Source organism: Ctenocephalides felis, unplaced genomic scaffold (genome assembly GCF_003426905.1).
Source record: "Ctenocephalides felis isolate EL2017-DRISC unplaced genomic scaffold, ASM342690v1 CF-g0.4_SCAFFOLD_00845, whole genome shotgun sequence".
Classification (NCBI taxonomy): Eukaryota; Metazoa; Arthropoda; class Insecta; order Siphonaptera; family Pulicidae; genus Ctenocephalides; species Ctenocephalides felis.
Genome location: NW_020536999.1, coordinates 88,751,630 through 88,779,240, shown reverse-complemented (window position 1 = coordinate 88,779,240; position 27,611 = coordinate 88,751,630). Strand labels below are relative to the sequence as shown.

The 27,611-nt window shown below is 30.6% G+C and overlaps 6 protein-coding genes and 1 long non-coding RNA gene across 8 annotated transcripts; 2 read left to right on the top strand and 5 right to left on the bottom strand.

Annotated features, from left to right (window-relative positions):
• Nucleotides 1–878: 878 nt before the first annotated feature.
• LOC113362891 (zinc finger protein 124-like) lies at nucleotides 879–2,168 on the bottom strand. The gene has a single exon (XM_026605385.1). The coding sequence runs from the start codon at nucleotides 2,166–2,168 to the stop codon at nucleotides 879–881; it is 1,290 nt and encodes a 429-aa protein (XP_026461170.1).
• Nucleotides 2,169–2,578: 410 nt separating this feature from the next.
• LOC113364234 (zinc finger protein 431-like) lies at nucleotides 2,579–4,820 on the top strand. Its single transcript, XM_026606726.1, has one exon. The coding sequence runs from the start codon at nucleotides 2,729–2,731 to the stop codon at nucleotides 4,592–4,594; it is 1,866 nt and encodes a 621-aa protein (XP_026462511.1). The 5' UTR covers nucleotides 2,579–2,728; the 3' UTR covers nucleotides 4,595–4,820.
• Nucleotides 4,821–7,430: 2,610 nt separating this feature from the next.
• On the top strand, nucleotides 7,431–7,915 carry LOC113364242. 2 transcript variants are annotated; one of them, XR_003366031.1, is made up of 3 exons: nucleotides 7,431–7,491; nucleotides 7,675–7,754; nucleotides 7,868–7,915. It is a non-coding gene; the product is annotated as an uncharacterized LOC113364242 (long non-coding RNA). The 2 variants fall into 2 exon arrangements; XR_003366030.1 differs by having other exon boundaries at nucleotides 7,461–7,754.
• Nucleotides 7,916–13,333: 5,418 nt separating this feature from the next.
• Nucleotides 13,334–14,203, bottom strand: LOC113362889 (gastrula zinc finger protein XlCGF42.1-like). Its single transcript, XM_026605384.1, has one exon. It carries the CDS (start codon nucleotides 14,201–14,203, stop codon nucleotides 13,334–13,336), a length of 870 nt encoding a protein of 289 aa, XP_026461169.1.
• Nucleotides 14,204–16,523: 2,320 nt separating this feature from the next.
• LOC113364236 (zinc finger protein OZF-like) lies at nucleotides 16,524–18,296 on the bottom strand. The gene has a single exon (XM_026606728.1). It carries the CDS (start codon nucleotides 17,821–17,823, stop codon nucleotides 16,579–16,581), a length of 1,245 nt encoding a protein of 414 aa, XP_026462513.1. The 5' UTR covers nucleotides 17,824–18,296; the 3' UTR covers nucleotides 16,524–16,578.
• A 3,099-nt stretch (nucleotides 18,297–21,395) lies between these two features.
• LOC113362888 (zinc finger protein OZF-like) lies at nucleotides 21,396–22,934 on the bottom strand. Its single transcript, XM_026605383.1, has one exon. The coding sequence runs from the start codon at nucleotides 22,932–22,934 to the stop codon at nucleotides 21,396–21,398; it is 1,539 nt and encodes a 512-aa protein (XP_026461168.1).
• A 3,192-nt stretch (nucleotides 22,935–26,126) lies between these two features.
• On the bottom strand, nucleotides 26,127–27,062 carry LOC113362887 (gastrula zinc finger protein XlCGF7.1-like). The gene has a single exon (XM_026605382.1). The coding sequence runs from the start codon at nucleotides 27,060–27,062 to the stop codon at nucleotides 26,127–26,129; it is 936 nt and encodes a 311-aa protein (XP_026461167.1).
• Between the last annotated feature and the right edge of the window lie 549 nt (nucleotides 27,063–27,611).

The window sequence follows — 27,611 nt, the reverse complement described above, 5'->3', positions numbered from 1 at the left end:
ATCAAAAACTCAAAAAACATCAGAACATTACAAAAACTATATTAGAAAATTTGGTATATTTGTTTATCATCTATAATCTTTTTAGCTGTTTAATTTTCAATTAAAAATTGAACAAAAATGCTAATTTCTTACACCTAGTCTACCAGTTTTTTTATCTAATATAATAGCAATTGTGATGGCTGATAAGTTTGTAAGAAAATATTAATAATATTTATCATAATAGTCAATGTAATTCAAATATTATCTGCGATAGTTTTATTTCAATAATATAATGGCAATTGGTAATATCATTTGTTACCAATCACAGAGAATTTTTTAATAACATTAACTATTATGATAAATATTATTATTAATATCATCTCTTATAAAATTATCAGTCATCAATTTTACAATTGCCATTATATTGTTGAAATAAATCATAAGACATATGACATTTAATCAATCGGGAGAGTTCCACGATTGTCGGCAACGTTCGCTCAGCAAGTGACGTCACAATCCCTTCTATTTATACAATGGGAAACATATAAGGACTGGAGTCCATGTAATATAAGGTCTATGATAATGACCCATTTAATATCAATAAAAACAAGTATTTATAATCTCCGAGCAAATTATTCAGCTCCATATAATATATTTATATATTGAGAAAAATATTTTACATAATAAATAATACTTGATATAATAATATTTGTTTTTAAATAAAGTATCTAATATTCAATTTGCCGATGCATAGAAATTAACAAATTTTATATAAAACTTTGTTTATTTGTTATATAAATTTTGACTATTGTTGACCTAAAATTAGCTAATTTAATTTTTTGGTAAAAACATAAACTTTGATTTCCAAAAATCAAATTTTCATTTACATTTCTCTCTATTTACATGATAGATTCTTCACAATGCACTTTCATATGATTCTTCAGCATCTGTTGATACTTAAAAGCCTTCTCACAAATTTTACACTTATGTCTACACTCCCCCGTGTGCGTAACCATATGCACCCTCAAATGTTGTGGCTTCAAAAACCGTTTATCACAAACTTGACAAGTATAATTCCTTATACCCGTATGCTTCAACATATGCTCTTTCAGTCTCGAAGCACAAGTGAAAGCCATTGCACACTCTTGACACGCATAGGGCTTCTCACCTGTATGCTGCCGGACATGTTCAGTTAATTTGTAAGGAAATTTGAAAGCTTTAGAACAAAAATGACATATGAAAGGTTTCAGGTCTGAATGTCTGCGCTTTATATGACACATTAATTTATTCCTGACGAAAAACTTCTGACCGCAGTGTTCACAAGCGTGTTTTTTTTCTTCTGCATGGATTAGAGTGTGAGCGTATAAAGTTCTTTTGGTTTTGTACGACTTTCCACAAGTTTTGCAAGTGTATTTTCTTAAATCACCATGGGATTCTAAGTGCTCTTGTAGATTTCTGCCGGTGGTTAAGACTGCACCGCATAGTTGGCATAAATGTGGAGGTTTAGATGATGGTTTGGTGGAATGGGTTTTTAGGTGTGTTTTCAAATAAGATGCTGATTTGTAGATTTTGTTACATATAGTACACTCGTGTGAATCTTGGGACTCTTTTTTGATGTCATTATGAATGTTGTATTCACAGTTACTGGCATTGTCAATATCATCATGATAACTGTGATTAGAATGATTAGACTGTACGTCCAATTCCATAACATCATCTGATTCTTGTTTTACAACACCAGCAGTATCCTGGTCATCTTTAACTTCCTTAACTCTAGTCTTCGCGAAAACTTTTCTACTTAACTTTTTATGTACATTTTTCTTTTGCACATCCATGACAACTTGATCATCATCACAAACATTCCCATCAGCATCTTTTGGATCCCCTAAAGACTTAAATTCTTCTTTAATATAAACACTTTGTATTTTGCCTTTGAGTTTATCCAATTCCTGTAAAGAGTTTCGACACTTCGTCCAAAATTCGTAGGCCTTGTACAAGTCTCGAAGACACAAATCACAAATGTATTTGGGGTACTCGTCGTCTGGGGACACTTCGAGGGCTGTACAGGAGATGAACATTTTTAGAATTAAATTTTCATTTTCTGATAATTGTTTTTGTTCGGTGAATAAACTTTGCAGGTTTTGGTCAGCTAAACAAGCACGACAAATTGGGGATGAATTAGAATCCATTGTAATAAATTGATAACATTTTAATTCATAACTTTTATTTGAGTATTTGAATTCAATAATCGTGATCTGTCAAACTTCGAGTCCAAAGAACATGTTATTGTTTATATAAAGATGGGACTACTCTTGACAGATAAATTTTTGTATTTGCATCGATTTATAATAAAATACTTTAAATCACTTGCAAAGCTTTAAATTATTGTAATGAATAAAATTCAATAATTAGTATTCTTTTTTATTTATCTAATTATAGATTTATTATAATATTTCTTTTTCCTCAGTTCGCATGCGCATCTATACAGATCGCGTAGAAGCCCCTCTATGTTCTATGCATTTAACATGGCGCCGGCTTCTTAAAATGACGTATTAGAAAAAGTTTGTTTTTATTTATTTCTCAGAGCTATTTACATAAATATACAATCGAATAACGTTCCTTTATTACTACACAATTTAATCAGTATTTCATTTATTGTTCGAGTATACTATATACTCGGATATCTGTAATACGATGTGATGTGTTGTTTGCATAAAAGAAAGTAAAAAGCTGATCAAAAAGATTCACGATGAATAGTTTACTAGCCGAAATTGAAAAGGCTTATTTAAGCCACATCAATGTCAATGAGTTGGATTACAGCAAGATGTACAGCTCGGATATATGTCGGGCTTGTCTGGGGAGCAAAAACCTCCAGTCCCTCTTTACTCAGCAAAGTCACATAGCCGATGGCGAAAGTATTCTCCTCAAAATGTTTATTTCTTGTACAGCACTCGATGTCTCCCAAAACGACGACTACCCGAAATACATCTGTAATTCTTGCTTGGAGGATTTGTACAGGGCTTATGTGTTTTGGAAAAAATGTCGAAACTCTGTAGGAGAATTGGACAAACTAAGAGGTAAGACTCATACTGTATATATCAAAGAAGAGACTAATCCCTTCCCTGATGTTACGAGACTCGACATGGCTGATATCAAAGAGGAAGTCAACCCTTTGCTCTACGAAGTCGATGTCAATCTTGAAGAAGGCGGAGAGATTGATATGCTAAACCAACGCACCACCAGGAACAACAGTTCTCCTAAAAAAGTCACGCCGGTGAAGACTCCAGGTAGACGCGGTCGCAAACCTGGTTCAAAAAATAAGAAAACCAAGCCTAAAAAGTATGACAGTTCCTCTGATGAAGAGTTTTTGAGTGAGATTGTGTCAAAAAGCAAACCACAGCCTGAAGTAAAGGCACCAGAGATTGATAAAGATGATGATGACGGTCATGACGATAGAGATGATGATTTTGATGATAGAGACGAAGACTACAAACCTGAAGAAGAAGAAGAGTACGCTGAAACAAAAACCTCACCTGCTAAAGAAGTTTACGACGGTCTTAAATGTAACCAATGTGATAAGAAACTAGCAAGTGAGGAGGAAAGACTCAAACACATCTGCCGGAGCTTTGCATGCAAATATTGCAACAAGAAATTTGATACATATGACAAAAGGTACAAGCATTTACGAATACACACTCAGCCTCATAAATGTGAGTTATGTTTGAAGACTTACGCAACCTCAAATGCTTTAAAAGTCCATGAGCGTGTTCATACTGGTGAAAGACCATTCCCGTGCAACGTTTGTGGCAAGGCTTTCAAGACAAAAGGACATTTGGACAACCATTCCGTTCGGCACACCGGTGAACGTAAACATTTATGTATATATTGTGACAAAACATTTATTCGAAGTTCTCTCCTCAACAAGCATCTCAAGACCCACGAAGAGTACCAAGTTGACCCAAGGGATATCAAAGAAAAAGTACCTCCTGGGGAGAGAATCTTTTTGTGCCAAATCTGCGGCAGGACCCTCAAAACCCACAAAAATCTCCAACAACACATCATCAGTCATTCCGACTTTAGACCTTACGAGTGCAAAACCTGCAACAAGAGATTCAAATTCAAATCTAATCTACAAGTGCACGAGTTAACGCATGCCACAGAAAAGAAATTTGAGTGTGACCAATGTGGGGCCAAATTCTTGGTACGAGACTCCTTAAAATGCCATATCAAACGACGACACTCCAATGTCAGACCTTATGTTTGCAAAATATGTTCAAAAGGATTCAAATTCTCCTACAAACTCACTGTTCACGTACGACAGCACACCGGGGAGAAGCCTTATGCTTGTCAGGAATGCAGTATGGCATTTGTTTGTTCGAGCAGACTCAAGATGCACATGTTGAAACACACCGGTATAAGAAACTACTCGTGCCCGGTGTGTGATAAGAGATTCCTGATGCCGCAGCATGTAAAGACACATATGATAACACACACAGGTGAATGCAAACATAAATGTGAGATTTGTCAGCGGACATTTAGATATTCACAAATGTTGAAGAACCATATGAAGACGCATGGGGAGCCTCCAAGGGTGCAGATGACTGTAAATGTGTAATTGACTTGTAATTGATAAAAAGAAGAAGAGATAATCATGAAGTACGAGATCGGTGGAATCAATCTTGAATTTTATATATACAAATATATATTCCGCTGGTATTTCTCTCAATTACGGAAGTATTACAAGTATCAGCCCTAAGTAGTGAAGTAATTATTAATAATTATTAATTTTACATTATATCTGTTAAAGGATTGAAAACTAATTGAACATACAAAAATCTGAACGAATTATAAATATTTCTGGAACGGTGAAGAGTAAAAATTAAATGGCAATTTGAAATTATTTATTGTAATAGTTAATCATATTATGATTTAAGTTTTGATTATATTAAATATAATAAATGTATTGAAAAATTATCATAGGTTTTAATCATTTTCTATAAGGATCTCCTGATTATACTATTATATCAAATCAAAGGTATCTTTCTTATACTTCTGTAAGAGTCTTATAACCATTTTACATTTATAAGGCTTCTTATAAAAATAATCATAGCTTTTAATAATTTTGTTTTAAGGTATCTGTTCAAGACTTTTCATTATCATGTAATTTTTTATGCTTTCTTACACTTCTGTAAGAGCCTTGCAACCATTTTATATTGATAAGCCCTCTTGTAAAAATTATTATAGCTTTTAATAATTTTCTTATTCAGTATCCGTTCAAGACCTTTTATTCCCATTTCATTTCTGATGCTTTCTTACACTTCTGTAAGAGCCTTACAACCATTTTACATTTATAAGTCCTCTTATAAAAATTATCATAGTTTTTAATAACTTTCTAATAAGGAACTCTCGTATTAGAAATTTCTTTCCAGATGTATACAAAGTACTCGTTCAAGTCTTTTTAATACCATGTAATTTCTGATGCTCTCTTACACTTCTGTAAGAGCCTCACAACCATTTTACATTTATAAGGCCTCTTATAAAAATGTTCATAGCTTTTAATAAAAATCTTATAAGGAACTCGTTCAAGACTTTTTATTACCATGTAATTTCTGATGCTCTTTTACACTTCTGTAAGAGCCTTACAATCATTTTACATTTATAAGACCTCTTATAAAAATATTCATAGCTTGTAATAATTTCCTTATAAGGAACTCATGCATTTTAAATTTATACAAAGGTACTCGTTCAAGTCTTTTTAATACCATGTGATTTCTGATGCTTTCTGACACTTTAGTAAGAGTCTGGCAACCATTTTACATTTATAAGACCTCTTATAAAACTTATCATAGCTTTTAATAATTTTCTTATAAGGATCTCAGGGATTTTAAATTTGTACAAAGGTATCAATTCAAGACTTTTTATTACCATGCAATTTCTGATGCTTTCTTACACTTCTGTAAGAGCCTTACAACCATTTTACATTTATAAGACATCTTATAAAAATGATCATAGCTTTTAATCATTTTCTTATCAGAAGCTTGTGCGGTTTAAAATTCCTTTCAGATATGTACAAAGGTATCCGTTCAAGACTTTTTCTGATGCTTTTTTATACTTCTATGAGAGCCTTACAACCATTTTACGTTTATAAGGCCTCTTATAAAAATGATAGCTTTTAAAGATTTTCTTATGAGGAACTGCAATTCCTTTCAGATTTATACAAAAGTACTTAATCAAGTCTTTTTATTACCATGTGATTTCTGATGCTTCCTTACACTTCTGTAAGAGTCTTACAACTGATTTTATATTTATATAACCCTTTTCCACTCATGTATCTTCGAATACTCTATCCAAACAAACATCTTTCTGCAAATTCAACTCTTTGTACATCAGCATATGTTGTTTTAGCAAACCTATTCTAATAAACGCCTTAACATTCAAATTATGATTTATAATTATTTAAGTCTCCTTCCACAGCCATTTTGTTAACTCAAATTAAATTTCTATCGAATAGAATTTGGTTGGTTCAAATGCAGTCGAGTACATTGACACAGACATTAGGAAAAGCTTAACAAATGATTGGAAATGCAAAATTTATGTCGACATATATAATTACACCCTTTAGTATTATATATTTGTTAATTCATTAAACAATATGTATAATATTATTTCTAATTGTTAGTAACATAACCTCACTTACCTTGCACACAAATTTTTGTACTTGAATTCTATATTTTCCATTGATTGTTTAATTTTATTACTCACTATCACAATATTGTTCGCGTTCATTATTATGCACTAATCACTTTATTTTAAATATAAAAAATAAATATATAAATCACAATTTAAACAAGAACTGTCAACCATGTGTCGAAATTCAAATGTTGAAAACGATTTAAAACAAAATTATGAAACATGTCAATGTTTATAGATTGTTTAATATTATTATACACGAAATACAATATTATCGGCGTTTTTTATTATATACTATTTGTAATAAATTAAGCATTAAAATAAAATTTTAATACAAAACTGATATTTGTGCACAAGAACTGTCAACTGCCTAGACAATATAATTATGCTGGATACCAATTCAGATATCAATATTTATGAATTATGAAGCATTATTATTATTATTATTATTTTTTAAACACAATATTGTATGCGTTTATTATTATACACCAATTGTATTGAATTAAGTATAAAAATTCAATTTTAATATAAAACTGATTTTGTGCATAAGAGCCATGGGGGGTTATCTCTGAACAAATACGCTTTACCGTGTTTTGACATTGGGTATTGCCAAGCTTTGATTATAGATGGCTTACATTCGCTCAATTACAACAACGCTCGTTCGCGCATTTGACAGCCGTCGTACGAATGTGCCAATAACCTATATGTTGTTGCTAAATATTAAAAGTTCTAGTGAATATTTAATAAATAAATTTAGTGTGGTCACGTGCCAAGTTGTTTCAACTAATGAATATTGAATTGCACGTCTTAAGTGATGGCCAGGTATGTATGATGAGTTATATTTATTTATATAATGAAAATGTATAATAATAATACACGATGAAAATGTCAGAAGTCAAACACTTTTCAATCAATTCAAGAAAGCATCCTAAAGTTCATGTTCTCCGGAGCCTAAATATGCCGGATTTGTACTATATGAATGTATTTTAATAATAATTATTTTAGAACTTGGTATATCAATGTCAATTCATAAAAATGATGTAGAGGCAGTGGCAGATTGTCGAAGGAGAGTAATCTTACTTCAGGTAACTAAATACAAGTTGCTTATATATTTTATTTTGAATAATGTAGTTGTATCTTTAAATCAAGTATCTGTCTTTCTTGTAATAATTTATATAATAATATGCTTCTTGTTTAGGCTTCTTTGAGCTGTATTGAAGTGTGTGGATTAGACAAATCTCCTTTACGGGAATCATGAAAGAGTTTTCCTCTCACACAGTCACGACTAGGAGAGCATTCTGATGTAGAATCAGGCGATAATTCTGATAGAGGGTAAACAAAATAATCTAATAAAAAAACACGACAGTGTGCAAATCCAGAGAAAGGGCCAAGTAATTTTAATTCTAAAGACCATTTGCAAAGAAAATAAGTAAGGACATAATTCTTGCTTTGAAACTGTACAAAAAGTCTGCAAAGGTATCAAATGCATACATTTTTATTCTGTTTATTGAAAACACCTGGCTTTATAGTTTTTTTTATCTTTTATGGAAGTTTTAATGATAATGGATTCATCATGATCATAAAATGAGTAAATGTGATTTGATTGATTAGATAGCAAAGTAACTATTAAATGGAGAGATAATAAAGAAGAACATCTCGTAAATGAATTTTAATCCTAGGAATTTAGTTTTATCTCTATTTAGTTTCGAGGTTTATTTTGTTTGGGAAGTATTCGTTCTTTTTTAGAAATTTGCTGTTCTTTTTATTCTTTAAAATTTTTGCATTACTTGCCATTCCTTCTAAATTTGTAATTCCATCGTCAATACTCTTGCGCTTTTCACTTCTTAGTTTTTAAGTTTTTAATATATTATTATTAGTCATTAAGTAATTAATATTAATATCGTTAATTAATATTAATAAGTTACTTTTCTTTAGTTTGTAGTACTTTAAAAATATGTTTGTAATATACTTTAATTAATAGTAGTCAGTTATTTCTGTTTAGTTTATATTTCTTCCAAAATATATCTGTGATATATTTGAAAATATATTTTGTATTTCGTATGTTTTGTTCTTATTTCAAATATTAAAATTTTTTTAGATTTTTTGGCTGTAATGATTATATGTACAAATGTAGAAGTAATACCAGGGGTTAATTTACAAAATGAACATGTGCTGCCATCAATAATCTTAGCTCCGCACTTCAATCGATGAAACGTCAAATCGCCCGACATAGCTATCTATTTATACTTGTTTATCTATGATAAGAGCTGCGACAACTTCATGGACTATATAATTATGCTGGATACCACCATTCAAATGTTGAAATTGATTTAAAACAAATATTTTAAATTTTCGTGAATATTTCTTAAACTAGTGGTATATGGCACGATCTTAAGGCAAATTGCTGGAACTTCCCTTACCTAATTTCTCCTTACCGAAAATTAAAATTTCTTTAAAAATTAAACAAAATCTTTTGAGAAAAATGGATTTTTGAGAATTTTGAATTTGTTGGAAAAATAATGAGATTTTCCTTTTTTTTGTATATTCCAAAACTTTAGAACTTTTTTTAAAACAATCGCGCTGCGTAGTTGTTTTAGAGACAAAACATCAAAGACAATCCACAACATTTTATAAGACAATCAACAATATTTTCAGTCAGTTTAAAACGTTTTCAGATTTTTCACTATATTTCCAAAAGACTTACGAGAAATTCAAACTATCTACAATTTTTTTGAACAATTCACAGCATTTTCAGGCAATCTACAACATTTTCGACAAACTCGCAACATTTTAAGACAACTTAGAATATTTTCAGACAAAATTTTGAAAATGTACAACATTTTTAAATAATTGACATCATTTTCATACTAGATATAACATTTTCTACAAGTTACAGCACTTTCAGACAATCTACAATATTTTCGTACAAAATACAACATTTTCAAATTAGTTACAACATTTTCAGACAATCTACAATATTTTCAGAGAAGTTACAACATTTTCAGGCAATCCACAACATTTTTAGACAATACACAACATTTTCATACAATCTACAATATTTCCAGACATTCGCTAAAATTTTTAGACAATCTACAATATTTTCAGACCATCTACAACATCTTCAGGTAATCTACAACATTTTCAGACAAGTTACAACTTTTTCAAACAGTTTTGTTTGAATTGTTTTTCAGACAATCCACAACATTTTCAGATAATTTACACCATTTTAGACAATCTACAATAATTTTCAGACTAGTTACAACATTTTCAGGCAAGTTACAACATATTAAGACAAGTTACAATATTTTCAGACAATCTACTACATTTTCAGACAAGTTACAACATTTCCAAGAAATTTACAATGTTCACAAGAGATTATTCATAATATTTTCAGAAAATTTACAAGAATTTCAGACAATCTCTAAAATTTTTAAACAATCTACAATGTTTCCAGACCATCTACAACATTTTTAGACAATCTATAACATTTTCAGATAATTTACACAATTTTCAGAAAATCTACAATATATTTTTAAACAATTTACAACATTTTCAGAAAATCCACAACATTTTCAGCCAATCCACGACAATTTTCAGACAATTTACAACATTTTCAGACAATCTACAACAATTCTCAGACAAGTTACTACATTTTCAGACAAATTTCAACGCTTTCATATATTCCACAAGATTTTCAGACAATCTACAACAATTTTCAGACTAGTTACAACATTTTCATGAAAAATTTAATCATCAAATTGTTCTTAAATAAAAACAAATCATCCCAGACATATATTTTATTATTAAACTTTAAATTTAACAATATTGATTTATTTTTTTTACCATTAAATAAAACCAGTCCATTTTAAACCCTCTCTATATATATACTTTGTATCATTAATAAACACCATTAATAAATAATAAATACATTTTTAGTAAATAAAATATCGTGGGTAGTACTGCCCTTGGGCAGGTACATGAGCTGAGTTAAACTCCAACTCGATTTAGGGGAGAATAGTGTGAGTGATTTCCCATTGTCATTGAAATAGACTAATTTCAAGTGAAAATTGATATCATTACTGCATGATATCAGAATACCCAGAGCAGGGGTTCGAACTCATAATAATCAAGTCCACACAAGGCAGTGTGCTCAACCGTTGCACTATGGAACATCCATAACCATTACATAATAGTAAATAGTAGTCTGCCCGGAAGCACCACAAAATCAATGATTTTCTTTCCCTCCGTTTTTTATTATTACCATTACCGTTTTATTACCATTGATTATACACCATTAGTCACTTTATATTCGTTTTTACGAATTTTCCTTGCCAAACTTGTGCTTCCATGCTTCCTGATCCTGTGCTTCGCTTTTCAGTTCCCTGTATTTCCACGTTCCTCTTCCTCCCAATCCTTTCAAAGCTTCTATTTTGCCTTCGACGACGTCATGCAGGAGGCATTCTTTTTGCAGAATGGGTCCGATCCAGTTTCCTTTTTTTTTCAGGATCGTGGTCAGTAGTAAACTCTAACTATTATAGACTCATTTATCTTATTATTACACTTATTTTAACCCTTTCCACTCCACAGGGTTAAAACTGTTCATTAGTAATAATGATTTTATTAAAAATATTTCAGGTACTCTAAATTTTTACTTAATACGCAGAGCGTTAATTGTTTTTTCATAATCAATTTTTTTTCATAATTCAAAAGCCTCCGGATAGGATTGTCAATTAAATTAACCCTTTCCACTCGCGAATTGCGAGATTTATATGTATTTTGTCGTCGGAGCGGCGGCATCCGAGTGGAAAGGGTTGAAATATACATGATAATATAAATAATACATTTAAAGAAAAGAATTTAAAGGAAAGAAATAGAAACTTGAGATAAATAATTTTTTTAATTTTGCAATTCTTAGAAATATGAAATAAGATCCGATTGAGTTTTGTTCATTCACTTTTTATGTAAACTTATATGAACCTCATCATCCAATTTATAAGCTCTTATATTTTGTCTATAAAATATGAACAATATGAATATTAATAATGAATTATTTGAAAACATTTAATATTCTTCGAGTATTTCATTACTGAACAGAAGGTTCCAACTATTTCATAATTCAAAAGCCTCCGGGCAAGATTGTCAATTAATTTAAAATATACATGATAATATAAATAATACATTTAAAGAAATAGAAACTTGAGATAAATAATTTTAATTTTGCAAATTCTTAGAAATATGAGATAAGATCTGATTAAGTTTTGTTCATTCACTTTTTATGTAAACTTATATGAACCTCATCGTCCAATTTATAAGCTCTTATATTTTGTCTATAAAATACGAACAATATGAATATTAATAATGAAATATCTGAAAACATTTAATATGCTTCGAATATTTCATTACTGAACAGTAGGTTTCAGCTATTTCATAATTCAAAAGCCTCCGGACAGGATTGTCAATTAAATTAAAATATACATGATAATATAAATAATACATTTAAAGAAATAGAAACTTGAGATACATAATTTTAATTTTGCAATTCTTAGAAATATGAGATAAGATCCTCCCTTTAAGTTTTGTTCATTGTAAACTTATATAAACCTCATCGTCCAATTTATAAGATCTTATATATTGTCTATAAAATATGAACAATATGAATATTTGTAATGAAATATTTGAAAATATTTAATATTTTTCGAATATTTTATTACAGAACAATGACTTCTAGCTATTTCATAATTCAAAAGCCTCCGGACAGGATTGTCAATCAATTTAAAATATACATGATAATATAAATAATATATTTGAAGAAATAGAAACTTGATATAAATGATTTTAATTTTGCAATTCTTAGAAATATGAGAGAAAACCCCATAAAGTTTTGTTCACTCACTTTTTATGTAAACTTATATAAACCTCATAGTCCAATTCATAAGCTCTTATATTTTGTCTATAAAATATGAACAATATAAATATTTATAATGAAATATTTGAAAATATTTAATATTCTTAGAATATTTTATTACTGGACAGGAGGTTTCAGCTATTTCATAATTGAAAAGCCTCCGGACAGGATTGTCAATTAATTTAAAATGTACATGATAATGTAAATAATATTTAAAGAAATAGAAACTTGATATAAATTATTTCAATTTTGCAATTCTTAGAAATATGAGATAAGATTCTTCATTATAACTCCATTTAAGTTTTGTTCATTATAAACTTATATAAACCTCATCGTCCAATTTATAAGCTCTTATATTTTGTCAATAAAATATGAACAAAATGAATATTTATAATAAAATATTTGGAAACATTTAATATTCTTCAAATATTTCATTACTGAACAGGAGGTTCCTGCTACTTCATAATTCAAAAGCCCCCCGGACAGAATTATCCTTACATAAACCTCATTGTCCAATTTATAAGCTCTTATATTTTGTCTATAAAATATGAACAATATGAATATTTATAATAAAATATTTGAAAACATTTAATATTCTTCGAATATTTCCTTACTGAGCAAGAGGATTATGAATTAATTTAAAATATATGTCATAATATAAATAATACATTTAATAAAATAATCTTATACTCAACAAAATAACGCTTATATCTTATATAATACTTTTTCTTAATTGTTTCAATAATTTTATCACATTTATCAATTACAACTATTTATACTAGGGCTCTCTAAATGTACAATTTTATTATCTATTACCATCTCCGGGCTCTCTAAAGATCCAATTTCATTATCTATTACCATCTCCGGGTTCTCTAAATGTCCAATTCCATTATTTATTACCATCTCCGGTTTCTTTTTATTATGTGTAATATAATGTTTCGTAAGGTACCCGGATCGTTTAAAAGCCTTATTACATATTTCACATGTAAACGGGCGTTCCTCCGTATGTATTAACATATGCTTCGACAAATTACTAGCCATCGAAAAGCCTTTATCACATATTGTACATATATAAGACTTTTCCCCCGTATGAGTCCTGTGATGCAAAGCCAGAGTACTCTGTCTCGCAAACGCTTTCTCACAATACAAGCACGGAAAAGGCTTAGCCCCCGTGTGAATACGCAAGTGACACTTCAAATCCCCTGAACGAACAAAGGCTTTAGTACACACCTCACACACATAAGGCTTCTCACCTGAATGAGTCCTGAAGTGGATGAGTAAACTACTGTGTTGCGAGAAAGACTTCTCGCAGCAGTTGCATTTGAAAGGCTTGATACCCGTGTGCACCACTTGGTGTCTTTCGACTTTACAATATGATGTGAAGGCTTTACCACATGTCTCACATGCAAAGGATCGTTTAGGGCCTTTTGTGGGGAGCACTAACTGTTCGGATTCTTCATCTATCGTTACTTCACATTTTATTAATAAGTCGACAGATTTGTCCTCGTCACCTGAAGCATCTTTAGATGAATTGTCGTCGTTGGTAAAAGAAGTTTCATTTGTTGCACTTTCTAAAGGTGAAAGTTTTGGTTCCACATCATTTGGAATTGCGTTCACTTCGTCGGACATTTTGGATGTAAAATTATTACTAGATTTTCAGAAACTTCTAAATTACACAAATCGATGTTTGGAAAACGTTTTTATTATTTAAATTACATAATTAATTGATTTATTTAGTTTTGACTACATCTTTGACATCTACCTTGAACTGTCAAATTATTCAAAATGGCGCATACGAGGCCATTACCAATACCAACATTCCAAATACAAATTTTTAATTTAAAAAAATTCAAAATGTTTAAAAAAAAATTTAAAAAAAAACGTGCGCGTAAGGTTCTCACACGATTGAAGTAAAACTTATTTGCATCAAGCCATTTATTTGATAAATAAGCTAAAATTAGTGCATTTATTAGTGTCAACTATTACACACATTTATACATTCAAATATGACATGGCGGTTTGTCCTTGTAATTAGCATTTAGAAATGAACCTTCATATTATCGATAAATGAAGTTCTTGATTACCTTCATTAAATAAATGAATTGCTGATTAATAAATTCTTTAATATTTGTTCACACAGTAAATTATGTTAAACAACGCCTGAACAAATATTGTTTTTGCATTTCGCTCATCATGTAATTGTGTTTGAAGAACTTCATGTAATTAAAATCAGCATACATTCATTGACTGCTTGTATTTTTTTTTTACTTTTTTGCTGGCGATATAATCTCACTCTTTGAACAGCTGTAATATCTGTCTTGCCTAAAAAATATTTTCCATTTTAATAACTTCAAAGATTTATAGAAACTACGAATGAAATATAAATAATTTTTAATCAATAAACTTATGTTTAGTACACGGCCGAAATGTTTAATTTGTTTTATTATTTTCAAGGAACAGAGTAAAATATTCTTTTGATCCAGGCATTTTTCATTAAATCAAGATTTGTACTACGATGTAACTTTAAAATGTTTATTTATCTATGCCGATTTCCTTGTTGATATCGGTACGCATACAACGTTGATGCCGGTACGCATACAACGACAGAATTCTATTCACATACACGACGACTAATCACAATCGACCCGTGATGAAAGAAATGATCTCATCCAGAGCGAATGACAAACAGTTCGGGCTTAACGGACTTCCGTTGCATTTTCACGGATTTACACCCTAGTCGCGCCTAATGAAGTTTCACTTTAAAAAAATATAAGTTAACTAGGTGTAAGTGTCGTTTCCTCATGTATAAGTTTATTAATAAGTAATCAATATAATAAGTTACGAATGATTTATATAAGTATGTCGAGTTGCTTTAAAGTTCATTTTTATGATGTTAGAAACTATTGCAGATTATTCAATTTTGTACAAAAAAAGTTACAAATTTTAAAATTTTACTTCATTATTCTTTTTCTAGCCAAATGGCATAAAAGCACAATCTAAACTTTTTTGAAGTAAAACTTCTTTAGATTCGTTTACTACAGATTCATGCAAAGAAATCGCATATTTTTGATAACAATTTAATTTTTTTTTCAGTATTCGTATTCTATTCAAAAAAACCTTTCGAATGATACCCCACATGGCATAAAAGCACAATCTAAAATTTTTTGAAGTAAAACTTCTTTAGATTCGTTTAGTACAATTTCATGCAAAGAAATCGCATATTTTTTATAGCAATTTAATTTTATTTCAGTATTCGAATTCTATTCAAAAAGACCTTTCAAATGATACCCCTCATGCTAAAAAAACACGACCTAAAATTTTTCGAAGTAAAACTTCTATAGAACCGCTTACTACAGATGCATGCCAAGAAATTGCATATTTTTGGTAACAATCTAAATTTTATTTCAGTATTGGAATTTCATTCAAAAAGGCCTTTCAAATGATACCCCTCATGCTAAAAAAACACGACCTTAAATTTTTTGAAGTAAAACTTCTTTAAATTCGTTTACTATAAATTCGTGTCTTAAACAGATTTTAATATATTTCATACAAAGAATTAACATATTTGCAATTAAAATTTGGTGATATTTATCAGATTTTAATTGATATAATTTTTTATAAACTAGGTGTCAGTGGCATTTAGATTCATGCAAAGAAAATGCTTATTTTTGATAACAATCTAAATTTTATTTCTGTATTCGAATTCTATTCAAGAAGATCTTTCAAATGATACCCCACATGGCATAAAATCACATTCTAAAATTTTTTGAAGTAAAACTTCTTTAGACTTGTTTACTACAGATTCATTCAACGGAGTACTAGATACCATCATTGACTTGAAACAATAATTATAGCCTTACATTTATTTCTATTAAGAATAATTGCATTGAAATATAACTGTATTTACATCATTACAGAATAAATAAAATAAATACTACACTTATCTCATCCAACATTTATCTATATATTAATATCATTGTAAAATAATTTGGCAACGATGAAACTTATGTGTCCATTCCCACCGGTTCCTCATGCTCAGCAAAATGTTTTACTGCAACACTTTTCTTGCTAAATTTTTTATCACATAAAGAGCATTCATAAACAGCTTTTTCACCATGCACCGCCATATGGCCCCTCAACCTTGAAGAGCTTACAAAACTCATGCTGCACTGCGTGCAGGAATAAGGCTTCTCGTTATTGTGTTGCCTCAAATGGATTTTAAGTCTTCCTGAGAACTTAAAAGACTTCGTACAAATCTCACAAACATAAGGCCGGTCATCTGAGTGATGTATTTTTATATGAGCGCTTCTATTACCCCAGGTTTTACATTTCTTACCACAGAATTGACATTCGTATTTGTTGTCTTGGGAGTGTATCACCATGTGCCCCCTTAAATAACCTTTGGATTTAAATTCTTTGTTGCAAACCGGACAAGCGTACTTTTCAGTGCCCATGTGTATGGTTTGAAGGTGTTCTTGCAATGATTTGTGGGTAGTATATGTTACTCCACATTCTGGACACAAATAAGGTGGAAACACACCATCGATTTCAGGGTGCTGCTTTAAATGATGTTTCAACTGCGAGTACTTATTAAAACCTTCATCACAAACCGGACAAGAATGTTTATGCTCAACCCCATGATCTAATTTATGTGTATTCAACGCACTACGGTGTTTAAAACTCTGGTTGCATATTGTACATCTAAAAGGCTGTTCTGAATTGTGTGACCTTCTATGTGCTTCGAGACTTAGGGGGTAAATGAACGTCCTGGGACACTTCTCACACATATAGGGCCTCAAATCTTTGTGAAATTCGAGTATGTGTTTTTGTTTATCTGCACCGGTCTCAAATTTTGCACCACAATGTCTACAAACTATTTCTTTGGGAGTAAGGTTTCTACAAATGTGTTTTAAAGCATGATCTTGGTTTATGAACCTTATTTTGCATATAAGACAACGATTTGGTCTAGCCCCGGGTTCAGGAGTCTTGGTAATAGACTCGTCTATGATAATATCATCTAGTGGGTCGTTGTTAGGAGATTTCTCATTCTGTGTGTTAGTTTTATTTGTTTTAGGCCGTCTACAAACGTGTTTTAAAGCATGCTCACGAGAATAAAGTATAATTTTACAATTGGGACAACGTCTTTTGACATATTTTTTTAAGGACTTGACGTTTATTGACATACCTTCGTTTGCGAGGAATATGTTTGTTAATACGTACTGCAACAGGAGCAATGTCTTTAGTCTCATTTTGCTCGTTTACCACAACATATTCAAAACTTGGTGGTAAATCCCCTTCAAGTTCCTCCTTTTTCTTATCTAAAACAACAAAACTATCATCAACTACATCATTACTTATTTGCTTAGATTCTGACTCGTTTTTAAGGCTATTTTGAACCAGTTTATTCAGTATATCAACAGACTCTCTACACTTTTTCCAAAACTCGTTGAGCCTCAATAACTCCTCAAGACAGTTGTGACAAATATGTTTCGGGTACTGGTCGTCCCAAGAGGCTTCTAGGCCTGTGCATAAGACAAAAATATTTAAAATAGTGTTCCCGGCGTCGAAACAACCGTCTTGTTCAATAAATAGTGGAAGTAACTTTTGATCCGACAGACAGGCGCGACATAAGTCATCTTCAAAATATTGGGAAAATTTATTTTCCTCTAAGTCTACATCTTCGTAATTTTCTTCCATTTTAAAAGAATAATTTCATGATAACACTCAATATATTTATTGTTTAACCTAAGATTGATTTTGACAGCCGGCCATGTTTGATTTTCGATAGGACATTTTTTATTTAGTGTTGCCAGAGGAAGACTAAGAGAAAAGACATGAAAAAATGGCGGCGCGAGATTTGAATATAAAAATTTAAATAGAAACATTATGAAACGAAAGAAAAAAAACTAAATAAGAAATTAATTCCCTTTCTTTTTTCGATGTTTCTTACTCTCAAAAACTGCCATTTTTTGCACATTTAGCTCAGTATCTCCGAAACAACTTTTGCTAAAAACTAATCAGCACGTCCCCTTATCAATCAAAATGGAAATTTTTTGAATAATTCAAATCGGTTGACGAATGCTCTGAAAACGTCGACGAAAAATTGTGTCCATACATACACACACATTCATTTTTTGTAAGGTATGCCAAAAAGTTCAGAAGGCTTTAAAAGGTAAAGGTATATAAACATTTTTATTTTCGATAATAGTAATTATAAATATTTAACCAATTAATCTAGATTATTATAAAATTATATTAATGTTGCTAATATATTTCTCTTTTATCTTTCAGGTGAGTTCCAAAATAATAATCTCTGAGCGAAGACATTCCAAACCACTTGGTAATTAATAAAGACCCAAATTTACTTACAGTATTGTAATTATAAATTAATATATAACATTATATTGTATACACTAACGTTGTTGTCATAAAAAATGTTTCCGGAACAATTTTAGTATGAAATTTAACTAACTGATTATGAACGGGTTTTACCCGAATTTGCAAAGCATGCCACATATAAATGTTCATGAGGCATATTGATAGTCCTTGCTAGTGCCAGACTAATTTGAAACTGATGATTTCATTTAAATGCACCTAGAATTGGAATATTGAATGAGATTTAAAGAAACTTTGTAAAAAAATACAGCTTTACCATATCCAGTAAACACCGAGCGGCGGTAGCAATCTGAAATCCACATTAATTCCACATAGATATCACAGCGCTGAAGGCAAGCTTGTGGATTTCAGATTAAAACCGCCGCTCAGGTCACATGATGTTCACTGGGTAGGTTTATTATATGGTACCCAAGTTTTTTTTAAAAGTTGTTGAATATTCAGATTTTATTATTCGTTTATTTTCAATTTTCCATTGAAAATAAAATAAAATAGAGAAACGTTATCTCAAAATTTGAAAAAAGTGTTAGGGGTCAACGACAACGGCGTCCATTAATCACATGATCGATTTTTTAAGGATTTTTGGAGATATTTGATTTGATTCCACTCTATTTTTGAGGATTTTTGGAGATATTTGATGGATATTTGCAATTTTATTATCAAGTAGTTGCAAAAACCCAGTTTATGTCTTTATTTTTTAAAAAACTGGGACAAAAGATCGGGATAAATATTGCTTTTAGGCAAATCTGGGACACAAGGTAGTAATCCGGGACTGCCCCGGAAATACATGAGACAAGAATGAAATGTGTGTATCGAAATGTAAAAATGTAAAACTAATTTTTGGGTTTAATTTTTTTATTAGAAATTGGAGACATTATATAACCTTCAAATTTTTATATATATACATACATATATACATTTCTTTGGTCTTTTGGTCAAACTCAACATTTGGTGTCCTTAGAAGCCTTTTTACTGGCTTCTGTATCCAAATCTTAGAACAAAAATAAATAATTAACATACTTATACTATTTGATTACCTCCATAGATAAAAAATAGTGTTAAAAAATAAATTATCTTGTTAACTAATAAAGATTTATTGCCAGTTCACTTACATTTAACACTTTCCACTCGGATGTCGCCACTCCGACGGCAAAATGCAAATAAATCTCGGAATTAGCGAGTGGAAAGGGTTAATTCCACTCTATCATTGTAGACTTTCTATTATTACATTAATCAGTGTCTCAACAATAAAGATTTATTGCCAGTTCTCAAATTCATTCACATTTAACACTTTCCACTCGGATGCCGCCACTCCGACAGCAAAATTCGTATAAATCTCGGAATTAGCGAGTGGAAAGGGTTAATTCCACTCTATCACTGTAGATCTTTCTATTAATACCTTAATCAGTGTCTCGACAATAAAGATTTATTGCCAGTTCGCAAAATTCACTCACATTTTACACTTTCCACTCAGATACCGCCACTCCGATGGCAAAATTTAAATAAATCTCAGAATTAGTGAGTGGAAAGGGTTTATTCCACTCTACCACTGTAGATCTTTCAATTATTACATTAATCAGTGTCTCGACAATAAAGATTTATTGCCAGTTCTCAAATTCATTCACATTTAACACCATCCACTGGGATACCGCCACTCTGATAGCAAAATTTAAATAAATCTTAGAATTAGCGAGTGGAAAGGGTTTATTCCACTCTACCACTGTAGATCTTCGAATTATTACATTAATCAGTGTCTCAACAATAAAGATTTATTGCCAGTTCTCAAAATCTCACATTTAACACTTTCCACTCGGATGCCGCCACTCTCATGGCAAAATTTAAATAAATCTCGGAATAAGCGAGTGGAAAGGGTTAATTTCACTCTATCATTGTAGATCTTTCAATTATTACATTATCAGTGTCTAGACAATAAAGATTTATTGCCAGTTGTTACATTTAACACTTTCCACTCGGATGCCGCCACTCTTATAGCAAATTTTAAATAAATCTCAGAATTAGCAAGTGGAAAGGGTTTATTCCACTCTACCACTGTAGATCTTCGAATTATTACATTAATCAGTGTCTCAACAATAAAGATTTATTGCCAGTTCTCAAATTCATTCACATTTAATACCATTCACTGGGACACCGCGACTCCGACGGCAAAATTTAAATAAATCTCGGAATAAGCGAGTGGAAAGGGTTAATTTCACTCTATCATTGTAGATCTTTCAATTATTACATTATCAGTGTCTAGACAATAAAGATTTATTGCCAGTTCTCAAATTGACTCACATTTAACACTTTCCGCTCGGATGCCGCCACTCCGACAGCAAAATTCGTATAAATCTCGGAATTAAGGAGTGGAAAGGGTTAATTTCACTCTATCACTGTAGATCTTTCAATTATTACATCAATCTCTTATCAATTATACCTCCGATTGAAAGAAATCAGCATGTTTGTTCATGTGTAACCTTAGCATATAAGCATTCTTATAAGAACTTTGACAAAAGCTACAATCATAATTCCTTTCATCCGAGTGAACAGCCATGTGAGACTTAACAAACTGCTTCCTAGAGAAGGCTTTCTGGCAAACGGGGCAAGAAAACTTCTTCTCCCCTGTGTGAACAACCATGTGGGATCTCAAGCGTCCGGAACTAACAAAACCTTTTTTGCAAACTGTGCAAACATAAGGTTTCTCACCGCTGTGTTGTCTTAGGTGGATTGTCAGGCGTCCAGAGAATTTGAAGCCTTTTTGGCATACACCACAAACAAAAGGCTTCTCATCAGAATGATGGGTTCTTATATGGACGAATCTTAAGTTCCAGGTTTTAAATTTCTCCCCGCAATCCGGACATTCGTATTTTTTATCTGAGACGTGTATACGCATGTGCACGGCTAGATAACCCTTGGACCGGAACGATTTACCACACACCTCACAAGGATAAGACTCCACCGGGAAATGTAATGTCCGCATGTGTTCTTGCAAGTAAAAATTTGTTGCAAATGTGCGTCCACACTCTGAACACAAATGTTTCCTAGAAATCTTATCAATGATTTCAGGGTGCTCTTTGAAATGCTGTTTTAACTGTGAATACTTACTAAAACCTTCGTCACATAAAGAACAAGTGTGCTTGTGGTCGACACCGTGTTCAAGTTTATGTGCATGCAGGATACGTTGTGTCCTGAAATGCATGTTGCAAATTGTGCACCTGAAAGGCTCTTCGGATTTGTGTGTTCTTTTGTGGGCTTCGAGGCCTAGTGCAAACTGGAATGTTTTGGTACATAAGTTACATGCAAAGGGTCTGGAGTGTCGGTGGAGTCTTAGAATGTGCTTTCTTCTTCTGTCAAATGTTGGAAAACTTTCTTCGCAATGCTCACATTTGAAAGTTTTTTCCTGCAATTCGCAGACGTGTTTGGCATGCTCTTCGTTGGAATCAAATTCTGCTTTACATTTGTAACATTGGGGCTTGGTGTCTACTGAATCACTGTTTAAGGTACTAATATCTTCATCGATGCAAGGGCTTTCATCGTGCTCCGAATCAATATCTTCAATAGCTTGAACAGAAATATCAATAACCTCTTTACAATCACCATCAGCACCTGCATCAATCCTTACTTCATCAGAATTAGGATTACAATCAATTTTACTCCCAAGACTTGACATAACCTCACTTAATATTTCTATAGAATTTCTGTATCTTTTCCAAAAATCGTACAACTTATACAATTCCTCAAGGCAATTTTGACAAATATGTTTGGGGTACTGGTCGTTCCAGGAGGCTTCGAGACCCGAGCACAATATAAGCATATTTAAAATTCCATTACCTGCATCGAAACATCCTTCTTCTTCAACAAAAAGTGGAAGCAAATTTTTGTCTGTCATACATACTCTGCACATGTCTTCATCGAAATAATTAGAAAATAAATTATTATTTGAAACAATCGGTTTAATTTCCGTGTCCATTGTAAATTAAATTAGTTGTATATTTATTATTTATGTTTTGTATGTAAGACGAAGCTTTACTTGTCACTTTTGACGCAAGATATAGTGTTGCCAGATGCCAGAACTAACAGATAAAGGTGCCCCCACACATAGGTAAAAGAAGAGCATCCACACTAACTATTTATTTAAATTTAAATATAAACATAAACATATAAACTTAGTCAAAAAAAGAGTATAAACATGGTATAAACGTATAAATTATCAAAAGAATTTTTCTTTAGAAAATCTGCATTAACTGATAAGTAAAGCATGATCATCCAAATTGGAGGCTTCGTACTTGGAGATCCGTGCGCCCGAAATCGTGGACAAAAAATTGTAGACACACAAAACACACACACACATAGATAAAAGAAGCGTATATAGATCGCTCTCTTGCACACACATTCATTCTTTTTTTTCTAAGGTATCTTCAAAAAGCAAAGATATACAAAAACATATACATATTTTGGACGATTACTATAACTTAAAGGGCGTCTTTTAATCACGTGAGACTTTTAGGGAAAGGGGAAAGTTTGACCAAAAATACCGAAAAATCACGTGGAGGAAGGAGGAGTCTAGTAAGATAACACGTGTTTTTATTAACTTCCCGTAGGGCAAGTTATAGTAATCGCAAAAAATCGAAAATAATTTTTTTTATTTATCTTTACGTTTCAAAGATTTCTGAATATTTTTGCACACCTTAGAAAAAATGGATCTATGTGTGTGTGTGCGGATACAAATTGTCGTCGACGATTTCGGGAACACCGATCAACCGATTTGAATATTTTAGAAAACATTCGATTCGTATTGATAAGGAGACGTGCTGAACGTGCCAAAAATGGTGACTCAGTTTTTAAGAGAACAAAGTGTCCGATTTTAATAATTCAAAAAACATTTTACTTGTATTGACAAGATGAAGAATTGATCAAATTTTCATGAAGGCGGGTCTAGCGGTTTCGGAGATCTAATGAAAAAATAAAAAAAAAAGCCATTTGGCAGTCAACAATGATTATTAGACATATGCACATCAAATTATCAGATAATTTATAGAGATTTTAACAATAAGTATAAATTTTGTTTATATTGCTATCGGTTCCGTACCAATATTTATCCGTTAGACGGCGACGCGGCGCTTACGCGCTTTGACTTTTCGTCTCTATGCTGTTAAAGCAGTACATTTGCTTTGAAAAAAAGTTCAGAATTTCCAAAATAGGTCAAATAGGTTCTTTATTTTCAAGTTCAAGAAAAAGTAATTTTTTGTCAAATTTCAAATTATAGTTCTCAAAAATCTATTTTTTTTAAGTAAATTTTTTTAAAAAATGTTAATCGTTTTTAAAAAAAGAATAATTTTTGATACGGGAAGTTCCAGCAATTTGCCTTAAGGCACGATGCCATGCGCCCCACTAGTTTTTTACCTAAATTTTCAAGAAACAAACAAAAATTTCACGTTTATTTCATAAAATCGAAAAATTTATTCGGCAAATTTTACCTAACTAAAAATTCAGATGATGTTTGATGGTGGAGTGGGGGGGGGGGGTAATTCTAAATTTGACGACATATTACCAAGGCGGAGGGAGGGTCCAAAAATCGCTAAAAAATCGATAATCCTATTAATGGACTCATAATGGAAGCCCCCCTACCCTCCAGGAAGTTAATTACATTGTTTACCCAATTTTATTTCGAGTTTTAAAAATGTTTTTTATTTAAGTATGGACGTCAACTGTAATCAGTAGCTACATACGAATGTGCAGTTTGCTTCGGCATTAGATTTTTATTCTCAATCGTAAAAATAATATAGATATTAGTTTTTTTTTTTTAAAAGTAGCAATTTCTAAAGACATTACCATATTTTTGAGATAAGTATAATTTTTAATGCCAGTTTTTTTTCAGATATAGATAATCGAACTATTGGAAACAAAATATCATTTTTAAGTATCAATTTTTCAAAGTCTGATTTTAAAAAAATAAAATATCAATTGCTAAATAATTTGTTTAGAAACAAATGATCAAGTTTATTAAAGAAAATATAATTAATTTAAAATATAATAAATTAAAAAAAGAAAATCATATTTATTATAGAGAGAATAAATTTTTGTATACTTGTGTATATTGTTAATAAAACAAGGCATTTTTTTTTGAAACAATATATTAATTTAAAAAAGTTTTTTTTAAAAGAATACAATAATTTATTTTAAAAAAAGTATCAATTTCTAAAAGACAGTAACATTTTTTTAAAGAAAGTATCGTTTTTTATCCACTTCTAAAACAAAGTATCAATTTTTAAAACATAAGTATTATATCTCAAAAGAATGCATAAATTTTAAAAATTCTTGTTTTCTAAAAAATTCCAGTTTCAAAAATTGTTTTAAAGATGAAGACTTTTATTGAAAAATTGATACTTTCTTTAAAACATTGATATTATCTTTAAAAACACTTTGCTCTTTATTTTTAAAATATACTTTACTTTAAAACATTGATACTTTCTTTAAAAAATTGATTGATTGTCTTAAAAATAAAAAAAAACTTCACAAAGAAAATAAATATTAATTTTTTAAAGAAAGCAATGTTGAATAATGTATACTTAAAATAACAAATAAATAAAATATAATATATAATAAATAAACAACAGTATATATATATATATATATATATATATATTTATAGAATTTTGAGATATGAGAGGAACAAATATTAAATGTTAAATATGAACAAAGCAACACTCAGATTTTGTAACAACTTTATTTTATAATTACAAACGTTTCGAGACCATCTTCTCTCTTCATCTTCAATGTAATTTCAAAAAACAGTTACTTATTACTATACATTCTTTTAATATTTTATTCAAACTATATTCAACTTTTAAACGTTAAACTAACTTTTAAAAGTTAAATATAGTTTAAATAAAATATTAAAATAATGTATAGTAATAAGTGACTGTTTTTTGAAATTACACTGAAGATGAGGCACGGTCTTGAATGGCCTCGAAACGTTTGTAATTATAAAATAAAGTTGTTAAAAAATCTGAGTGTTGCTTTGTTCAAAGTATAACATTTAATATATAAATATTTATATATATATATATATATATATATATATGTATATATATATATATATATAATTTCAATACAAATTATATATAAATTACATATCATATTGATATAACATATAGACACATCATATATGTTTTCCATCCCTATCACATTTTTCATTTTTTATTTTCACATATTTTTCATTAACCATCTTCTCCTCCAAAACTTTCTCCTTGAGTTTTGCCATCGCTATCTCTTTATGTACTCTTTTAACATGAGTATTCAAAGCGCTCGGTTGAGTAAATGCTTTTTCACACATTCCACATCGAAAAGGTTTTTCCCCAGAATGTTTATTCGAATGAAGTTTCAAATCTTGCATTCTATAAAACCCTGCCCCACATTGTTCACAAGTGTATCTTTTTTCTTTCATATGGACTTGCAGTTTATGTCTTGTAAGATATCGCTTCAGTGCAAATACAGCATTGCATTCTTTACATTCGTAAGACTGTCCCCCTGAATGCTTTTTCATGTGCTCCTTGAAGTTATGTAAGCGAATAAAACTTTTATCACACACGGTACATTTGTGGAGTCGTTTATCTGTGTGTGAGGTGATATGAGCTTGCAACCCTGAAAACTGTGAGTATGATTTATCACAGAAAGTACATTTGTAAAGTTTACCCTCCAGATGAGTATATTGGTGACTCGTTAGGTATCTAGAAGTAGTAAAACCCTTGTTGCATATTTGACACACGTAAGGTTTGATTCCTGTGTGGGTTCTTAGGTGCTCTTTTAAAGCTTGAGATTGATTGAAAGCTTTAGAGCAGTATAGACATAAAAATCGACCAAGAGGACGACAGGTGTTCTTGTGACTTGTGAAACTTTTTTCATACATATAAAACTTGCCACAGTAGTCGCATGAATAAGGTTTGGATTTTGAAGGTTCGTTTGTCGATGGTTTGGAGTTTAAGATTGTGTTTAAAAGTTCCTCCTGATCTAAAGAATCTAAATCTGGTAATATGTTTTCAATATCTTCCTGAGTAAGGATTTCTTCAAACAATGAGTACTCATCTTCCTCATGCATTTTATACAACTGTAATCATTGGGTAATAAAATTTTTTGCTGATGTATTATATACTAAATTATAACAGAAAATTAAATATTGTAATTTAATAAGGACAATATATAACATATTTTTATTATTTACCTGCTATATTAATCGAAATGACAATATTTCAAATCAAGTGTTCGTTCGTTCGTTCTTCTGTCAAAAATGGCTGCACAGTGTCACTGACACATAAATTTTATTAAATTTTAATTTTTTAACCGTCAAAAAACTTTTAATAATATTTACTTACAATAAATCGATTTAATTATTGTAAATTTATTTATTTAAATTAATGTAAAACACTTTTTACTATTATGTTACTTGTTTCAACACTAGTGAAGACAAAATGCACTTCCTATCTATATATGTATATAAAACATGTATCTTTGGATATAAACGGTAATCCATAACTCAATGACTAAACATAACTGTCGTTTTGAATTAAGATTATTAGAATTTTTTAAAATGGTTACTTTAAATGCATATTAGTTTTAGATAAATAAGTATAAATAGATCGTAAACACG